We start from the raw sequence: 18,366 nt of genomic DNA, 5'->3' as shown, positions 1-18,366 counted from the left end.
AGAATACTTATCCTTTGCCGTTGATGTCTTCAGCTTTCGAGAGGTTGCAGGGAGCGTCCGTTTTCACTAAATTGGACTTACGTAATGCATATCATTTGGTTCGCATCAGGAAGGGGGATGAATGGAAGACTGCGTTTAACACCCCTCGTGGCCATTTTGAGTACTGCGTGATGCCTTTCGGTCTCACGAACTCGCCGGCAGTCTTCCAAGCACTCGTTAATGACGTGTTGCGAGACATGGTAGACCAGTTCATATATGTTTACCTGGATGACATATTGATTTTTTCTTCGTCTCTCCAGGAACATTTGCAACACGTACGACGAGTGCTTCTGCGGTTGTTAGAGAATGGGCTTTTTGTCAAGGCGGAGAAATGCGTTTTTCATGCACAGTCTGTCTCTTTTTTAGGACACATCATTTCGACTGAGGGTGTTCGCATGGATCCTGAGAAAGTTAAGGCTGTGGTAGATTGGCCATCCCCAGAGTCTCGCAAGGCCCTGCAGAGATTTCTGGGGTTCGCCAATTTTTACCGGCGTTTCATTCGCAATTTCAGCCAACTAGCCGCACCTCTGACCGCTTTGACTTCCCCTGGTTTGACGTTCAGGTGGTCAGACGCAGCTGAGGCTGCGTTTGCCAAACTGAAAAGTTGCTTTGTTTCAGCTCCCATTCTTGTAACCCCTGATCGTTCACGTCAATTCATAGTGGAGGTCGACGCGTCAGAGGTGGGGGTAGGAGCAGTGTTGTCCCAGCGCGCATCCTCAGACGGAAAGGTTCATCCTTGCGCGTATTTTTCCCATCGTTTATCTCCTGCGGAAGTTAATTATGACTTTGGCAATCGAGAGTTGTTGGCGGTCAAGCTAGCACTGGAAGAATGGCGTCACTGGCTTGAGGGGTCGGGTGTACCTTTCATTGTATGGACGGACCATAAGAATCTCGAATACATTAGAACTGCCAAAAGACTTAACTCCAGGCAGGCTCGGTGGGCATTGTTTTTCGGTCGTTTCGATTTTACACTTTCTTACCGGCCGGGTTCCAAAAACATCAAACCCGATGCTTTATCCCGTCTTTTTGAGCGTTCCGATCGTACTGCTACTCCCGAGCCCATTTTACCAGAGAAAATCATTATCTCTGCGCTCAGATGGGAGGTCGAATCGAAGGTTTTGACAGCCTTAGAAGGGGTAACGCCCCCGGCTCGCTGCCCACCGAACCGTTTATTTGTGCCGGAAGGGTTACGGTCAGACGTTCTCCAGTGGGGTCATGGTTCCAGTGTTGCTTGTCACCCAGGGGTTAATAGAACTAGGTTTCTAGTCAAGCAACGATTTTGGTGGCCTGGTATGGCTCGTGACGTCCACGACTTCGTCTTGGCTTGTTCGGTTTGTGCCGTTGGTAAGACTTCCAATCGTCCTCCAGATGGGTTACTTTTACCGCTGTCTGTCCCTTCGAGACCCTGGTCCCACATTTCGCTAGATTTTATTACCGCCCTCCCACCCTCTAAGGGTAATACGGTGATTTTGACCGTAGTGGACCGGTTCTCGAAGGCGACCCATTTCATTCCCTTGCCCAAATTACCATCAGCCAAGGAAACAGCGGTAGCTGTCATTGACCACGTCTTCCGAATACATGGCCTCCCGACAGACGTGGTCTCTGACAGGGGTCCCCAGTTTGTGTCCAAATTTTGGCGAGAGTTCTGCAAATTGCTAGGGGCGACTGTTAGTCTTTCATCCGGGTTTCATCCCCAGAGCAACGGTCAAACCGAGCGAGCCAATCAGGACGTCGAAAGGGTGTTGCGATGTCTGGTTTCCAAGAATCCTTCGTCCTGGTGTCAACAACTCTCAATTGTGGAGTACGCACACAATTCTCTGCCGGTGTCATCTACGGGCATGTCTCCATTTAAGTGTAGTTTAGGGTACCAACCACCTAATTTTGTCAGTACTGAATCCGAGGTGTCGGTTCCCTCCGCAAACGCACTAGTCCAGAGGTGCCACCGCACCTGGACCAGAGCTCGCAGAGCTCTGCTCCAGGCAAGGTCACGTACCAAGGCCAAGGCCGATCGCCACCGGTCGAAGCCTCCCCGATACGTCGTCGGTCAAAGAGTGTGGCTTTCAACCCAGAATATTCCGATGCGTTCCGTCTCGAATAAACTTGCTCCCAAATTTATTGGCCCGTTTTCTGTTACCAAAATCATTAATCCGGTAACTGCGTACAGGAGGGTTCACCCCGTCTTTCATGTCTCCAAAATTAAACCGGTGATTTCTTCCCGTCTTAATCCGCATACCCCGGTTCCCCCTCCGCCTCGTATCGTTAATGGGGAGACCACTTATTCGGTTAACCGTATTCTGGACTCCAGACGGAGGGGACGCGGATTTCAGTACTTGGTGGATTGGGAAGGTTACGGTCCGGAGGAGAGAAGGTGGGTTCCTGCTCGGGACATACTGGATCACCGCCTTATTGATGAGTTCAATCAACAGGTAAAGCAGGCTGGGAACGCCGAGGGGCGTTCCTAGGGGAGGGGGTACTGTCACGGTAGGAAAATCCATTGTTTTCCTCCGTGTCATGTTTGTGTGTGTGTGTTGTTCACTTACCCTGCCATGTGCTCATTAGAGCGATCCCCTTCACCTGTGTGTTGATTGTCTCGCTCCAGCTGTTCATCATTACATCATCTCCATAAAAACTCACCTGACTTTCTGTTCCCTGCCAGATTCTATTGTTTGCTCAGTCTCCGTGTTGCTTGGTTGTTCCCTGTGCTTTGGATTACGTGTTTCAGTTGGATGTGTATTGTCGTTGTCGTCTTCGTGTGGATGTTCCGTGTCAGTCTGGATTTCACCACTGCTCATCACTCCACCAACGTCGCACTCAAAACACCAACTTCCACCGTAGTCATCGTCACCATTGCCAACCACAACACCGAACTGGATTACTTCCGCATTTGACTTTGAATACTCTCTCTTTGTTTATATTTAATAAACATTGTTTCATTTTTACACCTGCGTTTGCTTCCGTCTTTTACAAGTCATTACACCCTTTGGATCACACATTGGATTCCAGCACCAACCCTTCGGCAATGGGCAGCGTGCACCCACGTGGCACGCTCTGCGATCTTTACGGCGGAAATACAATACTGCAACATGTCATTTTCATTTTGAAGAGTATCGCCTGTCACCGTGGTCCCCATGTGTCAACCTAGCAAAATGGGAATAAAAATGTTTAGGTAAGCAAGGTTTTTGATTTGGACCCATCCAAATCCCTTCAGGAGTTTTGGTTGCTCAACACGATTTCCACATTTCTGTTGGAAGAGAAAATGTTTGCATGCTTATTAATGACTCCTGTGCTGTTTCAGCTTCATTTTCCTGGGAAATCTGTGTAAGAGAAAAGTTTGTGTTAGTATGAGAGATGCTTGTTTTGCAGCCGCATCCTCGTGTGCAGAAAGGAGTAAAATTGCATCTAGAAGAGCAGTTGTCAGTAAACCAGCAGTCAATGTAAATGGTTATAGATTGATTAGTAGCAAGTTCACAAGCTTGTGTTAGTGCATGCAATTCAGCCACCTGTGCAGATTTGTGAGGTAGTAAGCATCCGGATTTCACTATTTCAAAGTCAGACACAACTGCCCACCCCACCCTATTTATGCCTCTGTCATCTCTGGAAGAGGAACCATCCACATAATGTGTGAGGGTGCAATTAGGTATGGGTGTGTCAGCAAGGTCAGGCCTTGGTGTACATACTTCCCGTAGGGCAGACAAACAACAATGTGGTGTACCTTCATCTAGTTTAGGTAACAATGTCGCCGGGTTCAGCACTGTACATCTTTCAACTGTGACATTAGACATTTGTAACAATGCACAGGAATAACACAGCCATCTTGCTGCAGACAAGTGAGATATGTGCTGTTCGTGCAGTATATGAGACACAGAATGAGGAACCAACAGACGCAACTGTGCGTATCCTAAAAACTCACTGCTAGCTTGTACAGCTGCAGCTGCCACTGCTCTGAGACATCCTGGCAGGCCTCTGGCCACCGCATCAAGGCGTCCTGAAAAATACGCTACTGGTCTCAACTTGTCACCATGTTCCTGCAACAAAACAGATTTCATACAGCCATTCCTTTCATCTACCATTTGAATAAAAGGTTTCTTAGGATCTGGCAACCCTAAGGTGGATGCCTGCTGTAATGTCTGTTTTAGTTCCACAAATGCCCTTTCAGCCTTCTCTGTCCGTTACTGATTCACACCATTTAATCAAACCTACATGAAATTTGTCTTTAGCCCACAGGTAATCAGGTACATTGTCAATAACTTGTTGCGGTATGTCAATAATAGCACACGTCATGTGTACTGGCAAATTGTTTTGTGAATTGAAATTAGCAGAAGTAGCTTTCTGTATTACAACTCTCTGTCTCTCAGTTATGAAAAAAGCAGCATAATATCTTCTGTGTGCTGATAACTGCTCTGAGAACTGTACGCTATCTGCCAATGTTCCCCAATCAACAGCCTCGCTGCAGGCCTTTGCAAATCCTCCTGCTTTTTCCCACGACTGAATGGTATTTTTTGCAATGGGGATGTGGGGTACTGAATTTTCAACATCAAAAATCTGTTTTTGCACCACACACCATAGATCATTCCAGCATACATGAGTTACAGTCAAACCTTCTGTTACTACAGAAAACCTTTTCTCTTCCCACTTTCTCCCTGTTATGTCAACACCATGGGCTGTGCAATGCATGTTTTCAGCTGAAATGACCTCGCTAGCTTGTGGCAATCTTATCTTCCCTCCAGCATGCAAATCTTCACTCAAAAAGGCCCATTCATACACATATTACAGACACACACACACATAGACAACATTCTGGGATCCCAACATGAAATACTCAGGCCTTGGTTGTTACAAAAAATGCTAGCACTCATTTTATACATCAAATCCCTTCCCATAAGGTTTTACCGGACACGCGTCAGATACAAGGAACCTATGCATAAACTCATTACTGTTATGCATACAACAGAGTGGAGCAGTAAATTCTTCCTCACTATATGCCCCGTAGCACTTACAGATGACGTAAACTGCCCACTCAAGATGACACATGGGAGTTCATCTTTGCGTATGACGTTGCACCAGAGTCTACCATAAACAACAATGCCTGTCCCTCAATCATTATTTCTTCGAGAGGCATTTTAAAGTTAGCAAAGCAAGTTCTTCATTGCACAGAGCATTTCTTTCCCTATCATGAACATCAGAAAAGATTGCAAGCAGATAATATGGCATTTGAACCGCAGAAAAAACAAGATTGGACTTACCCCCTTCCGTCTTATTCTCTCAGTCCCCTTTTTCTTTACACCCCTCAACGTTTCCCGCGTCGGCCTGGGATTCTGGTTGCTCTTGAGCATTCAGGAAACGAAAACATAGTTTTTTCAAGTGTCCTTTCTGTCCGCAATACCAGCAAATCTTCTCTCTCTGATTTTCTTGCCACTGCTTCCCCTTTTCTTTTCTCATTCTTTTTGTTGCCAGTTCTCCTGTACACGTTGTCCTTGTGATAGAAACTGTGCTGATTACGCCGTTGCTGGCCCCATTCGCCTATCTTGACAAAAGCTGAAGATAGTTGTTGATCGGCCTTTCTCTGCTTCTTTCGTTTTTCTTCTTCAGGCAGGCGTTCAGTGTGTAGAGAATGTGTAACAACCTCACCCAGCTTTCCTGATTCCCAGCCGATGCAGGTTTGCTTCACATTGGCTGAAATTTCAGGTTGAAGTCCCCCGGGGAACATTTGCTTCAGATAAGACTCTCATGATGTTATCTCTCCTGTGTTGATGTTTTTATCTGGACTTGCTCCTCTTCCAAGATGCTGTCGAGGTCGATTGGTGGGTTTAGCCCAGGTGGTAGTTCTTGTGTTGGCGGTGGCGGGGTGCAGTTGGTATTCTTGGTAATGCTTCTTGTGCGGGGTGGTTGTGGGAGTCTTCTTGGAGGGGGTCGGAGATCATCGTCTAGAAGAGGTACCTTTGTACAAGAGAAATGTACCCCAGGTGGGGTACGTGCAGGTGCATGTGAAGGAGGAAAAGACAGAGAATTAGGTTCATCTTGTAATGAATCTGATGCAGGTAAAGATTCTAACTTCTAACCATTCCTTAATGTTTAGCTCTGACTTAGTCTGAGTCAGTTCGTCCTTGGTCTTTATCTTACTCTGTGCTCTCATTTCTCTGCCATCCATAATGATTTTTTCCCTTAATAAAGTAAGTGCTTTCACACTCAATGTTCTTTTTGGAGGAAATTCATACCTTTTCTCACACATTTTTATGCTTTCTAACGCCCCCATGCCCTTTGATTTAATCACTCGAGTAAACACACCATTTTCCAGATCCATTGACTTACTCTCTTTCGAATTTCTCTGACCCATGGTCACGAAACAAAAATTCTTACCGTACTATCTATTCAGATGCCACCACAACAGTTCTTTTTGGGATTCCGTCAGCTTTGACCCCAGAAATGGTTGAGACTCTCCCTTCCCTTAGGCCTGGGGTACGGAGCCCGAGACCTCTCGTCTCAGGGGTGATCAGTCAGTCTCTCGCAAAACCTCTGGAGTCCTCAGCTTTGGAATCTCATCCTCGTTGCCACTACTGTCGTGGAATTTTACCCGCATCAAATAATACTAACAAAGAGTGAAAGTCAAGGATCACACAGACACACTGTCAACAGAATTTTCTTTGTCTGAATTTAATATATTCTATAGAATAGGCTCTCACTCCCTGGTGCCAGAAGTTTAAACCAAGAGCCCCGTTTACAAGGTTGAACACATATTTATAGCAAGATACTGAAAAATACATAGTCATCCCATCTCCGTCCCTGAACCAAAGATTGTCATGTGTTTTTAGCGTCATTTAGAAAATAACCTTCAGCTTATCAATGATTAAGAAACATATCAGTTAAAACACATCTGGTCAAATCGAAGAAATAATTTTGTTCTCAGTGAACTCTACCATTTACTGAGTTTTTTCACTTGTTCATCAGTTGTTACTTACTAGCCCCCCTTTATCTTATCTGGTAGGACTTTGTATAATGTTCTAGTCCTTGAACACTTTACTACTGAACAGATGGAAAGAACAGAAATCTTTCACTAGAACAGAATAACAGGATTTTGCATTTAACAATTATAAGTTCATAAACTATAATTAAAAGAAAAAGAAAAAATCTTCCACTACAAAAATGACTAAGATAAGGGTTCTAGTAATAGTTTCTGATGAGGATTTGAGACACAAATTTATGTTACAAGCCCTGGAAAGAATTGGTTTGAGCAATTTTTGTGCAAATGTAAAAATGCTTTACTGGAATGGGAATAGCTCCATTTAACATAATAATGGCACTTTTCCTAGATTTTCATTAAAGCGTGCCGTAAGACAAGGTTGTCCCATGATTGGCTGTAATGATCAACACTGCAAAAACAGTTAAAGAAACCTTTGATGCAACATAAGAAGATCTAAATGCTGTTTTTTATTATTTATTTAATTGCATTGATTGAAAGCATGTCATTTTTACAACTAGCCTATAAACATATTGGTAACAAATTACAATAAGGTTGTAGTAAACATTTGGTAAATGCATTAACTAACATGAACAAACATTGAACAATATAGTTTTTCAACAGGCATTAATTGTTAGTTAATGTCAACACAGTTATTTGTGTTATTTAATGCAGTAATAAATGCTAAAAGGTTATAATGCTGGATTTTAAATTTTGGATAAATGTATTATTAAATGCAAAAAAATTAATAAGATTAATACATTCTATACAAGTATTGATCATCGTTAGTTAATTTATAACACATTAACTAATTATTAACAAATACAACTTTATTGAAGTTTTTTTTATAAAATTATTAAAAGAACGCAATTTGGCATTATATTTGACCTCAGAGTCAGGGCACATAATAATTGTGGGCCCACTATATTGGTAAATCTAGATAAAAACATGAAGAAACGGACTTTGAAATGACTTTGAAGTATCATTTGTGTACACAGTTACTCCTTGACCATGCACAATGATGACGCCAGCGCTGTTGCATATCCTCCAACCCATACGACTGTTTTGGTCGTCTGTACATCCAGCTGCAGCCCCGCAGCGCCACGATTCAGGCCACACGATCCAGGGTGCTTGTTTCAGGGCGGAAGTCGAACCATGTATGGTTTGGCGTACCGGTCTTAATAGAGTCGTGAAAACCAACATTTCTTTGCGTAATTATTAATTTTCTCATGGATTTTGGTTTAAATACTAAACATTTGAATTAGTGATGCACCGATGTATCGGTCGCTAATATTTATCGGCCGTTTTTTGATGAATTTGAAACCATCGGCATATCGGCAATAGCACGAGAAAGGCCGATACCGATTGTTTATTAATTAACTGCATAAAGAAATCCATTATATGTAAAAAAAATGAGTTAATGTTGTTAATAAAATAAATGCTGACTAGCAAAAACCACCTTTGAAGGTTGTCATGCTGTCTTATTATATTTGTTTTAGCTTAATTTGTGCCTCTCTTATTATGTTGGTCAGTTGAATGTTAATTAGATCCAATCCATGTTCAGTAAAAATCATTTGATGCAGAAAAAAACTAGCTAATAGACCAACTGTATAGTATTGTATACAAGTGTTTAATATCGGTATCAGCATCGGTATTGGCAAGAAGTTGTCTGTTTAAATCGGTATCGGCCCAAAAAAATCCTATCGGTGCATCACTAATTTGAATCATATGGTACTTAAAAACAATACATGAAAATTCACTAAAGTATATAGCCAAAAATAAATATTTCTTATTAACATACATTTTAATGGAGATAATTAAGTAATGTCACTACATACTTTTTCATTTGATATAAAGAAATTACATTTACTTCATGTTTATCATCAGTATCTACTTTAATATGTATTTGTTACAAAATAAACATTGACACAGAGCATAATTTTTAAATGTCAAATACACTTTATTTTTTTAGAATTTCAACTAAAATATATATTTCTTAAGTAAACATTTCTGCACCACTAAAAAAAAACAGAACGCCACACTGTAAAATATACTTTTCTGCCTTAATTTTTTTTGTTGAATCAACTCGGATTAACAAGTCATTTCAACTTACTAATATTTATCTTGACTAGAGATGAGTTGTTATAACTACAGATGAGTTGTTATAACTTTAAAAATTAAGTTGACTTTTCTCAACTATATTTTATAAGTTGTGACAACTCATCTCTGTTGAAATCTTAGTTGATTTAACAAAAAATTTTAACGCAGCAAAGTTTTTGCAACTGTCCCTCACTTTCGCATTTGTCCTTTATTATTATTATTATTATTAATCCAATATTCTAAACAGTGAACAGAGTATAAAATACATATATCAAATATAACAAATAATGATAGATAAACCGCGTTTGTCCTGAAGCGCGTGCTTCGGTGCCGCCCCTACTTCCGTCCTGAAACGAGCGCCATGGATGGTGGAGCTGCGGTGCTGCAACTGGATCATTTTGGCCTCAAATACGACCAACAGAGGTGTTTACTAAAACTTTATATATTAGGGTATGACATTTTATTTTGGCATATAATTTTGCTGTAATGACATGCATTTGAATATGATTTTCAGTTTAACCTGCCAGGATTAATTGTATTGTATTACACATTACAATATTCAGGCATTTCGAGCAAATAACGAACCCATTTATTTATTATGATATAAAACACAGCATACAAAACAATCACAACTTTTTTCAAAAAGTATACTTAAAATATTCCAAGTGTACTAATCACTTATATGTCCCTATCTATAGTATTATGCTGCATGCACAAACAAACTATTAGGTCGTAATTTTTTGAGGACAGTCATGAAACAAATGAAAATATGCTTAATTGGTTTTGAGGTTGAATACAAAATCCTAAAATGCTGTGTTAGAGCATTACGTTACGGGCATGGGTTCAAAACGGGAGAACATGCATACTGATGAAAAAATATGCTGTGTTGCTGTGGATAAAATGCATTAATGTAAATGTAATTGTATTTGGCCCGTATAATGGAAACCATTCATTTGTATTTATAGTGTTTTTCAGCAAGGATCATTAGGCTAATACTTGACATTTTTTATGTTTGTCACTGGATGTCTGATGAAATCCAACAGCTGTTGTTAAAGATAAATAACAACACAAATGTTGCAATAGTAATTTTGGTTCATTTCTGCCATGTGGTACTGGAACTGGAATCCTCTGTGTTGTATCAAAAGTCAATATGTAATAAGCAAACAGTTCGTTCACAACAGATTACTTAAATGGAGAACACCTGCAAATAAAGAACCAAAGAAGAAAACTTGAGCTTGATCTAACATTCAATGAGAAGATAAAGGTAAGAATCATGCTTTAGCTCTTTGTACAACACCATCAATAGAACACTATTGAATTTATAACAATTTCAGTCTAGACATAGTTGGTAATCTCTGATTTTCATCATACAGAAAAAAGATAAGGATTCTTAGTAATAGTTTCTGATGAGGATTTGAGACAGAAAAAAATATTTTTACTATATAATGTGTTGTATTCTTATTTCTAATCAGGATGGATATCATTGTGATTTCATTGCTCACAGTTTTGCCTTGCCTGTGTAATGCTGGCTCTACAGGTACACTAAATGAAAAATACCAAGTTTTAGCTTTAGCCGGCATTTCGTTATTTTGTGGCTATAGAGCAGTCTGAAATAACCTTTTATAACTTTTATATCACATTAAACAGACAATGTTGCTTTTGGAGCCAACGCTGTCCAGTCCTCCACTTTCGATGAATTTGCAGATGCTTATCATGCTGTAGATGGTAACAGAGAATCAATATACACGAGGGGCTCATGCACTCACACCGCAGGAGAATATAATCCCTGGTGGAGAGTGGACCTCAAAAGGATCTACAGGATTAACAAAGTTACCATCACTAATCGTGGAGACTGTTGTCCAGAGAGGATAGAAGGTGCTCAGATCCGTATTGGCAACAGTCTGGATAACAATGGCAACAACAATGAGCTGTAAGAGCTGTTAGTCTTTCTTAAACAATTTGGATCTTTTATAAACTGAATAAATAAAAATATAGCTTTTCCTTTGAATGTGAACATGTTTTAATCAAATGTATATGTCTTAATGTTTGTGTATTCACAGCGCTGCAATAGTTGGGTCCATCCCACTTGGAGGCACACAAACATTTACATTTGACCATATTCAAGGGCAATATGTCAACATCTTTCTACCAGGGAACGGGAACTCTAAAATACTCACTCTGTGTGAAGTTGAAGTCTATCCAGATAAAAAAAACTGACAGAAGAAATATATCAATGTGTGAATGACTGTTATTTTATTAACTGGAAGGTAAAATGAATGTCCAGTTGTGCCCCGTGCAAGTTTTTCATTGCTTTGAACATACACTTTTTAATAAAATCCCTGGCAAGAAAAAATGGCCATTATAATTTACTTTGTAAATGAAAGAAGTGTTTTGTTCATTTTTTTTATTCTGAACAGAAAACATTGCTTTAGGAGCCAATGCTGTCCAGTCCTCCACTTTCGATCAATTTGCAGATGCTAAACATGCTGTAGATGGTAAAAGAGAATCAATATACACGAGGGGTTCATGCTCTCACACTGCAGGAGAATATAATCCCTGGTGGAGAGTGGACCTCAAAAGTATCTACAGTATTAACAGAGTTACCATCACTAATCGTGGAGACTGTTGTGAAGAGAGGATAGAAGGTGCTCAGATCCGCATTGGCAACAGTCTGGATAACAATGGCAACAACAATGAGCTGTAAGAGCTGTTAGTCTTTCTTAAACAATTTGAATATTTAATAAACTAAATAAAGTATAAATAAAAATACAGGTTTTCCTTTAAATGTGAACATGTTGTAATCGGACGTATATGTCTTAATGTTTGTGTATTCACAGCGCTGCAACAATTGGGTCCATCCCACTTGGAGGCACACAAACATTTACATTTGACAATATTCAAGGGCAATATGTCAACATTTTTCTACCAGGGAACCAAAAAATACTCACTCTGTGTGAGGTTGAGGTTTATGCAGGTAAGATATTATAAAAAAGCAAAAGGTGGAGTTTGACGGTATAAATTTCCTTAATGTTTTTTTTTTCTTATTTCGGTCTGCAGGTTGAGTGGCATGAAGAAGTTACACTACAGTCCACCAAAAGAAGAGGCTAACATCTCAAAACAGTCACTGGCCCTGAATAATTTTTTTAATAATTTTACAAAAATACATATTTTTGTGTTCTATAGAGGTATCAAAAATAATGTATAAAATAAATACATAAATTAAGCATGTTACACAGTTTGTCTCTGTCATTCATTTAACACAAGTAAATGTCTTTCGATAGATTGATCTGGTGCAAAACATAATCAATATAAAAATACACTTTTAATGAAGAGGAAGGTTTTTGTTTATTTAATTTATTTCTTTATTTGTATAGGGACAGACTTAGCTAAAATACATTGTAGGCTACATAGAAAAAATATTGTAGCTCAAGCAATGTCCATATGGTGCCTAGAATGGCTTTTAACAGAAAAGGGGAATGGTTCACCAAAAAAATTTAATTCTTTCAGTACCATCAGTTACTTCTTATCACATTGGTTCTTGTGACTAGATGTCATATACAAGTTATATGCCAACATATTTGCTGGTTTACACTTTAATTTTGCTAATAATCTCTATCACCTGTAGTTTCACTTTAAAAGACTTATTAAGCCACTTCTCTTCTGTAACTTCAGATATCTCTTATGACTCATTCATGTTGTCATTCTTCTCATCTTCTTCTCCATTGTTTATATCTCTGACATTGTTACATATCTTGATCACAGCCTGGTTAAATTCCTCTGATTGGTCCGCAAATACGTAGTGACCTGCACCCTGAATGACCTAGAGGAACATAAGAACAGTCAATATACAATCTGTACAATGTGTTTAATGGGTTGTCTAAAACGTTGAGGTTTTAACATTACTGGTGACAAAAAAAAACTTGAAACAGTATAACTTATTGCACAGATGTAAAATAATTAAGCATGTTATCCACTCTGACTAGGCCTGCACAAAGTATTTTAAAAGAAAGTAAAGCTCACTATTATTTCTGTGTGTGAGTTGGGTCTGATTTCTTGAATGGCTTTTCCTGATTGGCCGTCGATGCTTGAACGTGATCCGTAGATAAAAGACATGGGAAGCGAGGGACTGATCATCCCTGCCCGTTCCATCATGGGAAGCTGGGGCCAACCGTATGGGATTGTCAAGTTTTTAAATGCTGTCTCTCCACTGTCCAATCACAAGACAGATATGTAAATAATATTCATGAGGCCAACAAGTACTTATTGGTAGTATGTCCAGGTGCGGTGCTTACCTGGGCGTCTGTGCATTCGTGTGGTATATGTAATCAGCAACTGTATCATCTTCAAAAACAGAAGCATATTTCTGCTTAAAATCTGATCGCATTGCCTGTATCAAAAAAGGACCTGTAAGAGAGATACAGTATATACAGATCTGAGAACACGTCTTAAAATATGTATGACTATTATTTAGTGAACATGAGTGTGAATACCCAGTGGTCCTGCCAGCCTGAGAAGAGTAAGAGGGTTTAATGGGTTCATTACAGCACCAATGGCTTTAATCCAAACAGGAACCCAGCGCTCCTGAGCATTCGGTCTTGCCATAAACCCCCACGGTTCCACCAACACCAAGTGCTTCACTCTGTGACAGATTCATTTACAAAATATACTTTATAACTCCCAGTGACTCCCATTGTTTTCAATTCACCCCCTTAGTATATTAAAAATACAAAAACAATCACCTGTTAGGGTATTTCATTGCATAGGCTGTAGACACATAACCCCCAAAATCATGGCCAAGAAGAATCATATGTTCCAATCCGACTGACTGTCTCCAGTCCTCCAGGGATTGGACAAACTGCTCCTCTACTTCTTGGGCATCATTGCCAAAGATTGGTCGACTGCTGCGTCCAAAGCCCAACAGGTCGAGTGCATATACAGGCCTTCCTTCTTTTGCAATGACAGGAAGGTTTTTAACCCAGAGACCCACACCAGCCCCAAAACCATGCAGTAGCACTAGTGGGATCTGCAGATGTTTAGGATGACCAGTATGCTCGCACGAGTAATTTGTTTCATTAAAGCCCAGAGTCCAGATGTAGTTCCCATTAGATATGGAAACATGTCCTTGTGTGTACTTGACTTTAATGGCTGAAATTTTAATTAAAAGAATTTAAATTGTTTTTATAGGAATCAGGCAAAAATAACCAAAAGTATGCACCAAATATGTCCTTGACCAAATATCAAGTAAAGGATTCAATGTAAAGTCAGCACTCCTCGAAATGTCACATGCATGTCTTTAAATAAATGTTTAGCTTCAGTGTGCCTAAATTTTATTTACAACACGTGATCTCACACACATACCTTTCAGGATTTTATCTTCTGCTTTTTTAAGATGTCCAAGAGAGGTGGGACACCAGGAGGGGAGCCAACTGAAGATCCATCCTGATCTATAATATAAAGCAAACTGATTCGTATTTGTACGTGAACATTTAAAGTGATCCATGATATGTTTTTATCAAGCTTTATATCTGAATATTGTATCATGAAGAGGCAGTGCTAGGATATTTCAAACAAGCCACAAGGGTATTTCATAACAAGTGACACATGTCCTATTAAACTTATCTCCATTATACAAATGGCATAATAATGTTGAACATAAATGCTTATAAATGTTTTTTATTGTCATTAAAGTAACTGATCTGAAGTGTGTCTCAAAGTGTTTGTTTTCATTATTTAGATATGTGTTTGAATATGCCAGGGATTAGAATTAGGATTTTATAAACCAAATCTTTGAAGGCAATCTAAGCATTTATTTTACAATAAATGGAATACATTAGTTTCTCAAAGCCCTAATTTTAAAGGTTTTGTACTGTCAAATATTATTTTACATCATTGACTTACACCATTGACAAAATCAGGGACTATAATTGTCCATGAGACAACTACTGAATTTCACACACACGATACACAAAGACAGAATTTACCTGCTTGTTGAAAAAACAAGATCCTCTTGATCTGTTCTCATTGTTTCTCTGTGCTGTCATTACTGACACATAATTTTGATGCGAAAGTGAACTGGCAGTATTAAAATGGGGATGTGGTCAAAGAAGATCCCCAAGGGGCAAAGACGGACCTTTCACCCACTCTTAGAGCGAATCATTTTTTTCTGCATCGCCAAAAGAGGGCGACACAACTGCAATAAGTATTCAACCTCATAGATATCATTTCATCTAACAAAACATTTATTAAAAAATAGGCCTATATATAATATACTCTTACAGATTTTTACCCAAGACGTTATTCTCCCAAATACAATAGTTGATCTATTATTAATTTTATTGTTGTAATCGTTGTTTAATTATTATTGTTAAAATAAAACTGCAGTAAAAAGTATTTTCCCATTGTCTTTAAAAATAAATTAATAAATAAAAACTGATAGTAAGCTATCTATCTAAAACTTTTTATATAATTTTTATATGGTTCTTTACTGATAAAACTTTTTTTTTAACTACTGTTAGTGTGCACTGTGCACTACTATGCAATGAGTAAAAAATACATACTACAAATAAATATGGTGTAGTTACAGTCTTTGTAGACATTTCAGATTCAGAACAACGTGATTTTTGCCCTAGTTAGTCAGTTATCATAAAAATGACTATCAAATTATAACAAATAAAAACGAAGGGCTCGTCCGGGATTTGAACCCGGGACCTCTCGCACCCTAAGCGAGAATCATACCCCTAGACCAACGAGCCTCATTCTTCTTTTAAAGGACAAAGTACATTTTCAGCCCAAACTTGCCACGTTTACTGTAAAACTTATATTTACGTCTACTGCCAACATCTGCAACATCTGCTGTGTGTTTTACTGCTTTCCAGCGGTCACATAGTGAACTACCTTCATCCAGGTCGTGGAGGATTTGTCCCACTCAGACCAGCGTGGAATCTTATAACTTACTTTGTTTTTGTTGTAATCCATCATTTAGAAATTGTCCTGTATGGTCCTGTAGGCTATTAAAGGTGCAATTTGTAAGATATTTGCAGTAAAATATCCAAAAACCACTAGGCCGGTGTTATATATTTTGTCCAACTGATTACTATCAATATCTGTAATGTTTTCAACTACATGTAAACTGTGAGAAAATTACCATTCAAAACAGTGACACGGGGCAGTGCAGTCTCCTTTCAATGACGGTAAGGGTCCAATTCTTTCTGTGTTTTTGAAGCTTTGATTGTGTTTAGAGTGCACAATATAACATGTGTTCATGTTTCATGTGTAAAAAAAGTGGTATTTTTCACACACTATACTTGTCTGTATAGCGCTGTTTTCACTGTCTTCAAAACGAATCAGAAAAAGATTAATTTATTTTAGAAAATATGACACGTTGATGTAGGTTGTCTACAAACCAGAAGGTTGGTGGTTCGATCCCTGGCTCCACTGGACCAAAGCCGTTTCTCAACATCAAGTACGCCAAACTCGGACTTGTGTCCTTCAGTTCGAACTTGCAAGTTCAGACTCGGAAGAACGAACTCCTGACGCGAAATGCATTCTGGGAAACCTCGCTGTCATAAGTCCACACAAGGGTGCGTTCCACTCCAGTTTTAGACACACACTCGCAGACTTCCCTAAGCACTTCCCCTTGGGGGAATCCCTGTCGCCATTTTGAAGTGCGTTCCACTTCGTCAAGTGGACGAGGGAAGTTTGTATGGACAGACCCTCGCTCCCTCGATTTTGACCGAGGGAGCGAGTCTGCTTCATATGTACACTTCATGCAGCTTCATATCCCACAATGCAGCATGATTGTGACGTCACTTCGGCAACTCGCGCTTTGCACATGGAGGGGGCGGTCTCCACTTTCCATGCGATCAAGGGCTTAGGGCGATCCATTTGAACCCACTTCAAGTGTTCTAGCAGTAGTGGGCACTCGTACAACGTAAGCAATGACGTACATCCGAGTGAACGAGACTGAGGGAAGTTAGCGAGGGAAGTTCATAAAAAAACGAACTCGAACGCAGGGTAGGTCTCCTCTGATGCATCCTCGATAAAATGGGCGGATCAAGAACACATCCGGGGATTTTATGTGAACTTGGGCTTGATGCGAACTTTGAATTGGAACAGTACTTGGGCCGCGACTGATGACGTTTCACAAGTCCACAAGAACATAGGCTAAGTACAGACAAGAACGTATATTGAGAAATGGCTTGCATGATGGCTGACAACGCTGTCGGTGTTTGAATGTGTGAGTGAATGGGTGAATGTGAGGCAACATGTACAGCGCTTTGAATGGCCATAGGTCTGTTAAAAGCGCTATATAAATGCAGTCCATTTACCAGTCCATTTAGATTAAACTATTCAACAGTATATCAAATTAATCAACCTTAGAAATATATGCAACATAAAAAGAATAATATTAACACAAAACATAACTAAGAATACTAAAACAGTGACAATAATTTTTTTCTGATAAATACACACTTTTATTTAATAAAGGTTTTAATTGTTTATTTTAGAATATTCAGCCATAATATACAGCCGTTGCAGGCACGCAATGACTCTTGGGATACCCTCGGCTGTTAAGGATTTATTTGTTCTTTCCTTAACAGCGAGGAGAAATAAGGACGCATTTTGAGGCTTTATTCTAAGCATCCTTTGAATTGGGACGGCCTTACCATAGATATATACACTAGGGCTGTTTCTCAATTTCAAGAACGCAAAGAACGGACTTGCGTTCTTGTGGAGATTGGTCTTGCCAGTTGATCTTGGAAGAACGAACTCACAAGGTCGTGAGAACACAGAACCACTTGTGAGAATTGAGATGTGTACGATCTTCCTGTTGGTCCCCAGATTTCAGGGCGCAAGTCTACACTCAATGCATCCTTGATTTCAAGAACACATCTGGGTATTTCATGTGTCCTCTGTACTTGTGTTCTTGAGAATTGGAATTCAACTTTGACTCTAAATGATGACGTAGAGGGAGGACACAAGGATGCAAGATCGCTGAAGAACGCATATTGACAAACAGCCTAGATGTCGCCTTGGGGTCAAAACCATTGCCATCTTGGAACAGGGGTCTTGTCATAGGAAGTAGCTAGGTAAAGCTGCTATCTCCGCCTGTACTTCAAATTCATGGACGATGCCAGACTTTTGTGCTGCATATGGATGTTAGGCCTACTAGCAGTATGCATTATATTTTGAAAAATTAAAATTTTTATAATATCAAAACTTTCTTTTTTTTCTGGACTCAATGCTAAATACATGTCTGACTGTTGAAACAA

The 18,366-nt window shown here is 39.5% G+C and overlaps 2 protein-coding genes and 1 non-coding gene across 4 annotated transcripts in view; 1 reads left to right on the top strand and 2 right to left on the bottom strand.

Moving 5' to 3' along the window:
• Nucleotides 1-12,325, top strand: part of LOC129454650 (uncharacterized) — a 155,618-nt gene extending 143,293 nt beyond the window's left edge. Inside the window, exons 24-27 of the mRNA XM_073858372.1 lie at nt 11,155-11,298; nt 11,513-11,794; nt 11,932-12,068; nt 12,152-12,325. Of these exons, the coding sequence (XP_073714473.1) occupies nt 11,155-11,298; nt 11,513-11,794; nt 11,932-12,068; nt 12,152-12,156 (568 nt within the window). The 3' untranslated portion in view covers nt 12,157-12,325. The remainder of the gene's footprint in view (nt 1-11,154; nt 11,299-11,512; nt 11,795-11,931; nt 12,069-12,151) is intronic.
• LOC129454656 (1-acylglycerol-3-phosphate O-acyltransferase ABHD5) lies at nt 12,281-15,308 on the bottom strand. Of its 2 annotated transcripts, XM_073858379.1 has the most exons (7): nt 15,076-15,308; nt 14,453-14,538; nt 13,834-14,239; nt 13,585-13,733; nt 13,387-13,498; nt 13,115-13,301; nt 12,281-12,914 (listed from the first exon to the last, which is right to left on the bottom strand). In XM_073858379.1, exons 1-7 carry the CDS (start codon nt 15,114-15,116, stop codon nt 12,774-12,776), a joined length of 1,122 nt encoding a protein of 373 aa, XP_073714480.1. In that variant the 5' UTR covers nt 15,117-15,308; the 3' UTR covers nt 12,281-12,773. The 2 variants fall into 2 exon arrangements, with proteins under 2 accessions (XP_073714480.1, XP_073714479.1); XM_073858378.1 differs by lacking the exon at nt 15,076-15,308 and having other exon boundaries at nt 14,453-14,778.
• Nucleotides 15,309-15,774: 466 nt separating this feature from the next.
• On the bottom strand, nt 15,775-15,846 carry trnap-agg (transfer RNA proline (anticodon AGG)). Its single transcript has one exon. It is a non-coding gene; the product is annotated as a tRNA-Pro (tRNA).
• Between the last annotated feature and the right edge of the window lie 2,520 nt (nt 15,847-18,366).

The sequence above is a fragment of the Misgurnus anguillicaudatus genome, chromosome 20 (assembly GCF_027580225.2).
Source record: "Misgurnus anguillicaudatus chromosome 20, ASM2758022v2, whole genome shotgun sequence".
NCBI lineage: Eukaryota > Metazoa > Chordata > Actinopteri > Cypriniformes > Cobitidae > Misgurnus > Misgurnus anguillicaudatus.
Note: the sequence above shows the minus strand (reverse complement) of the source record. Positions and strands in the feature narration are given on the sequence as shown.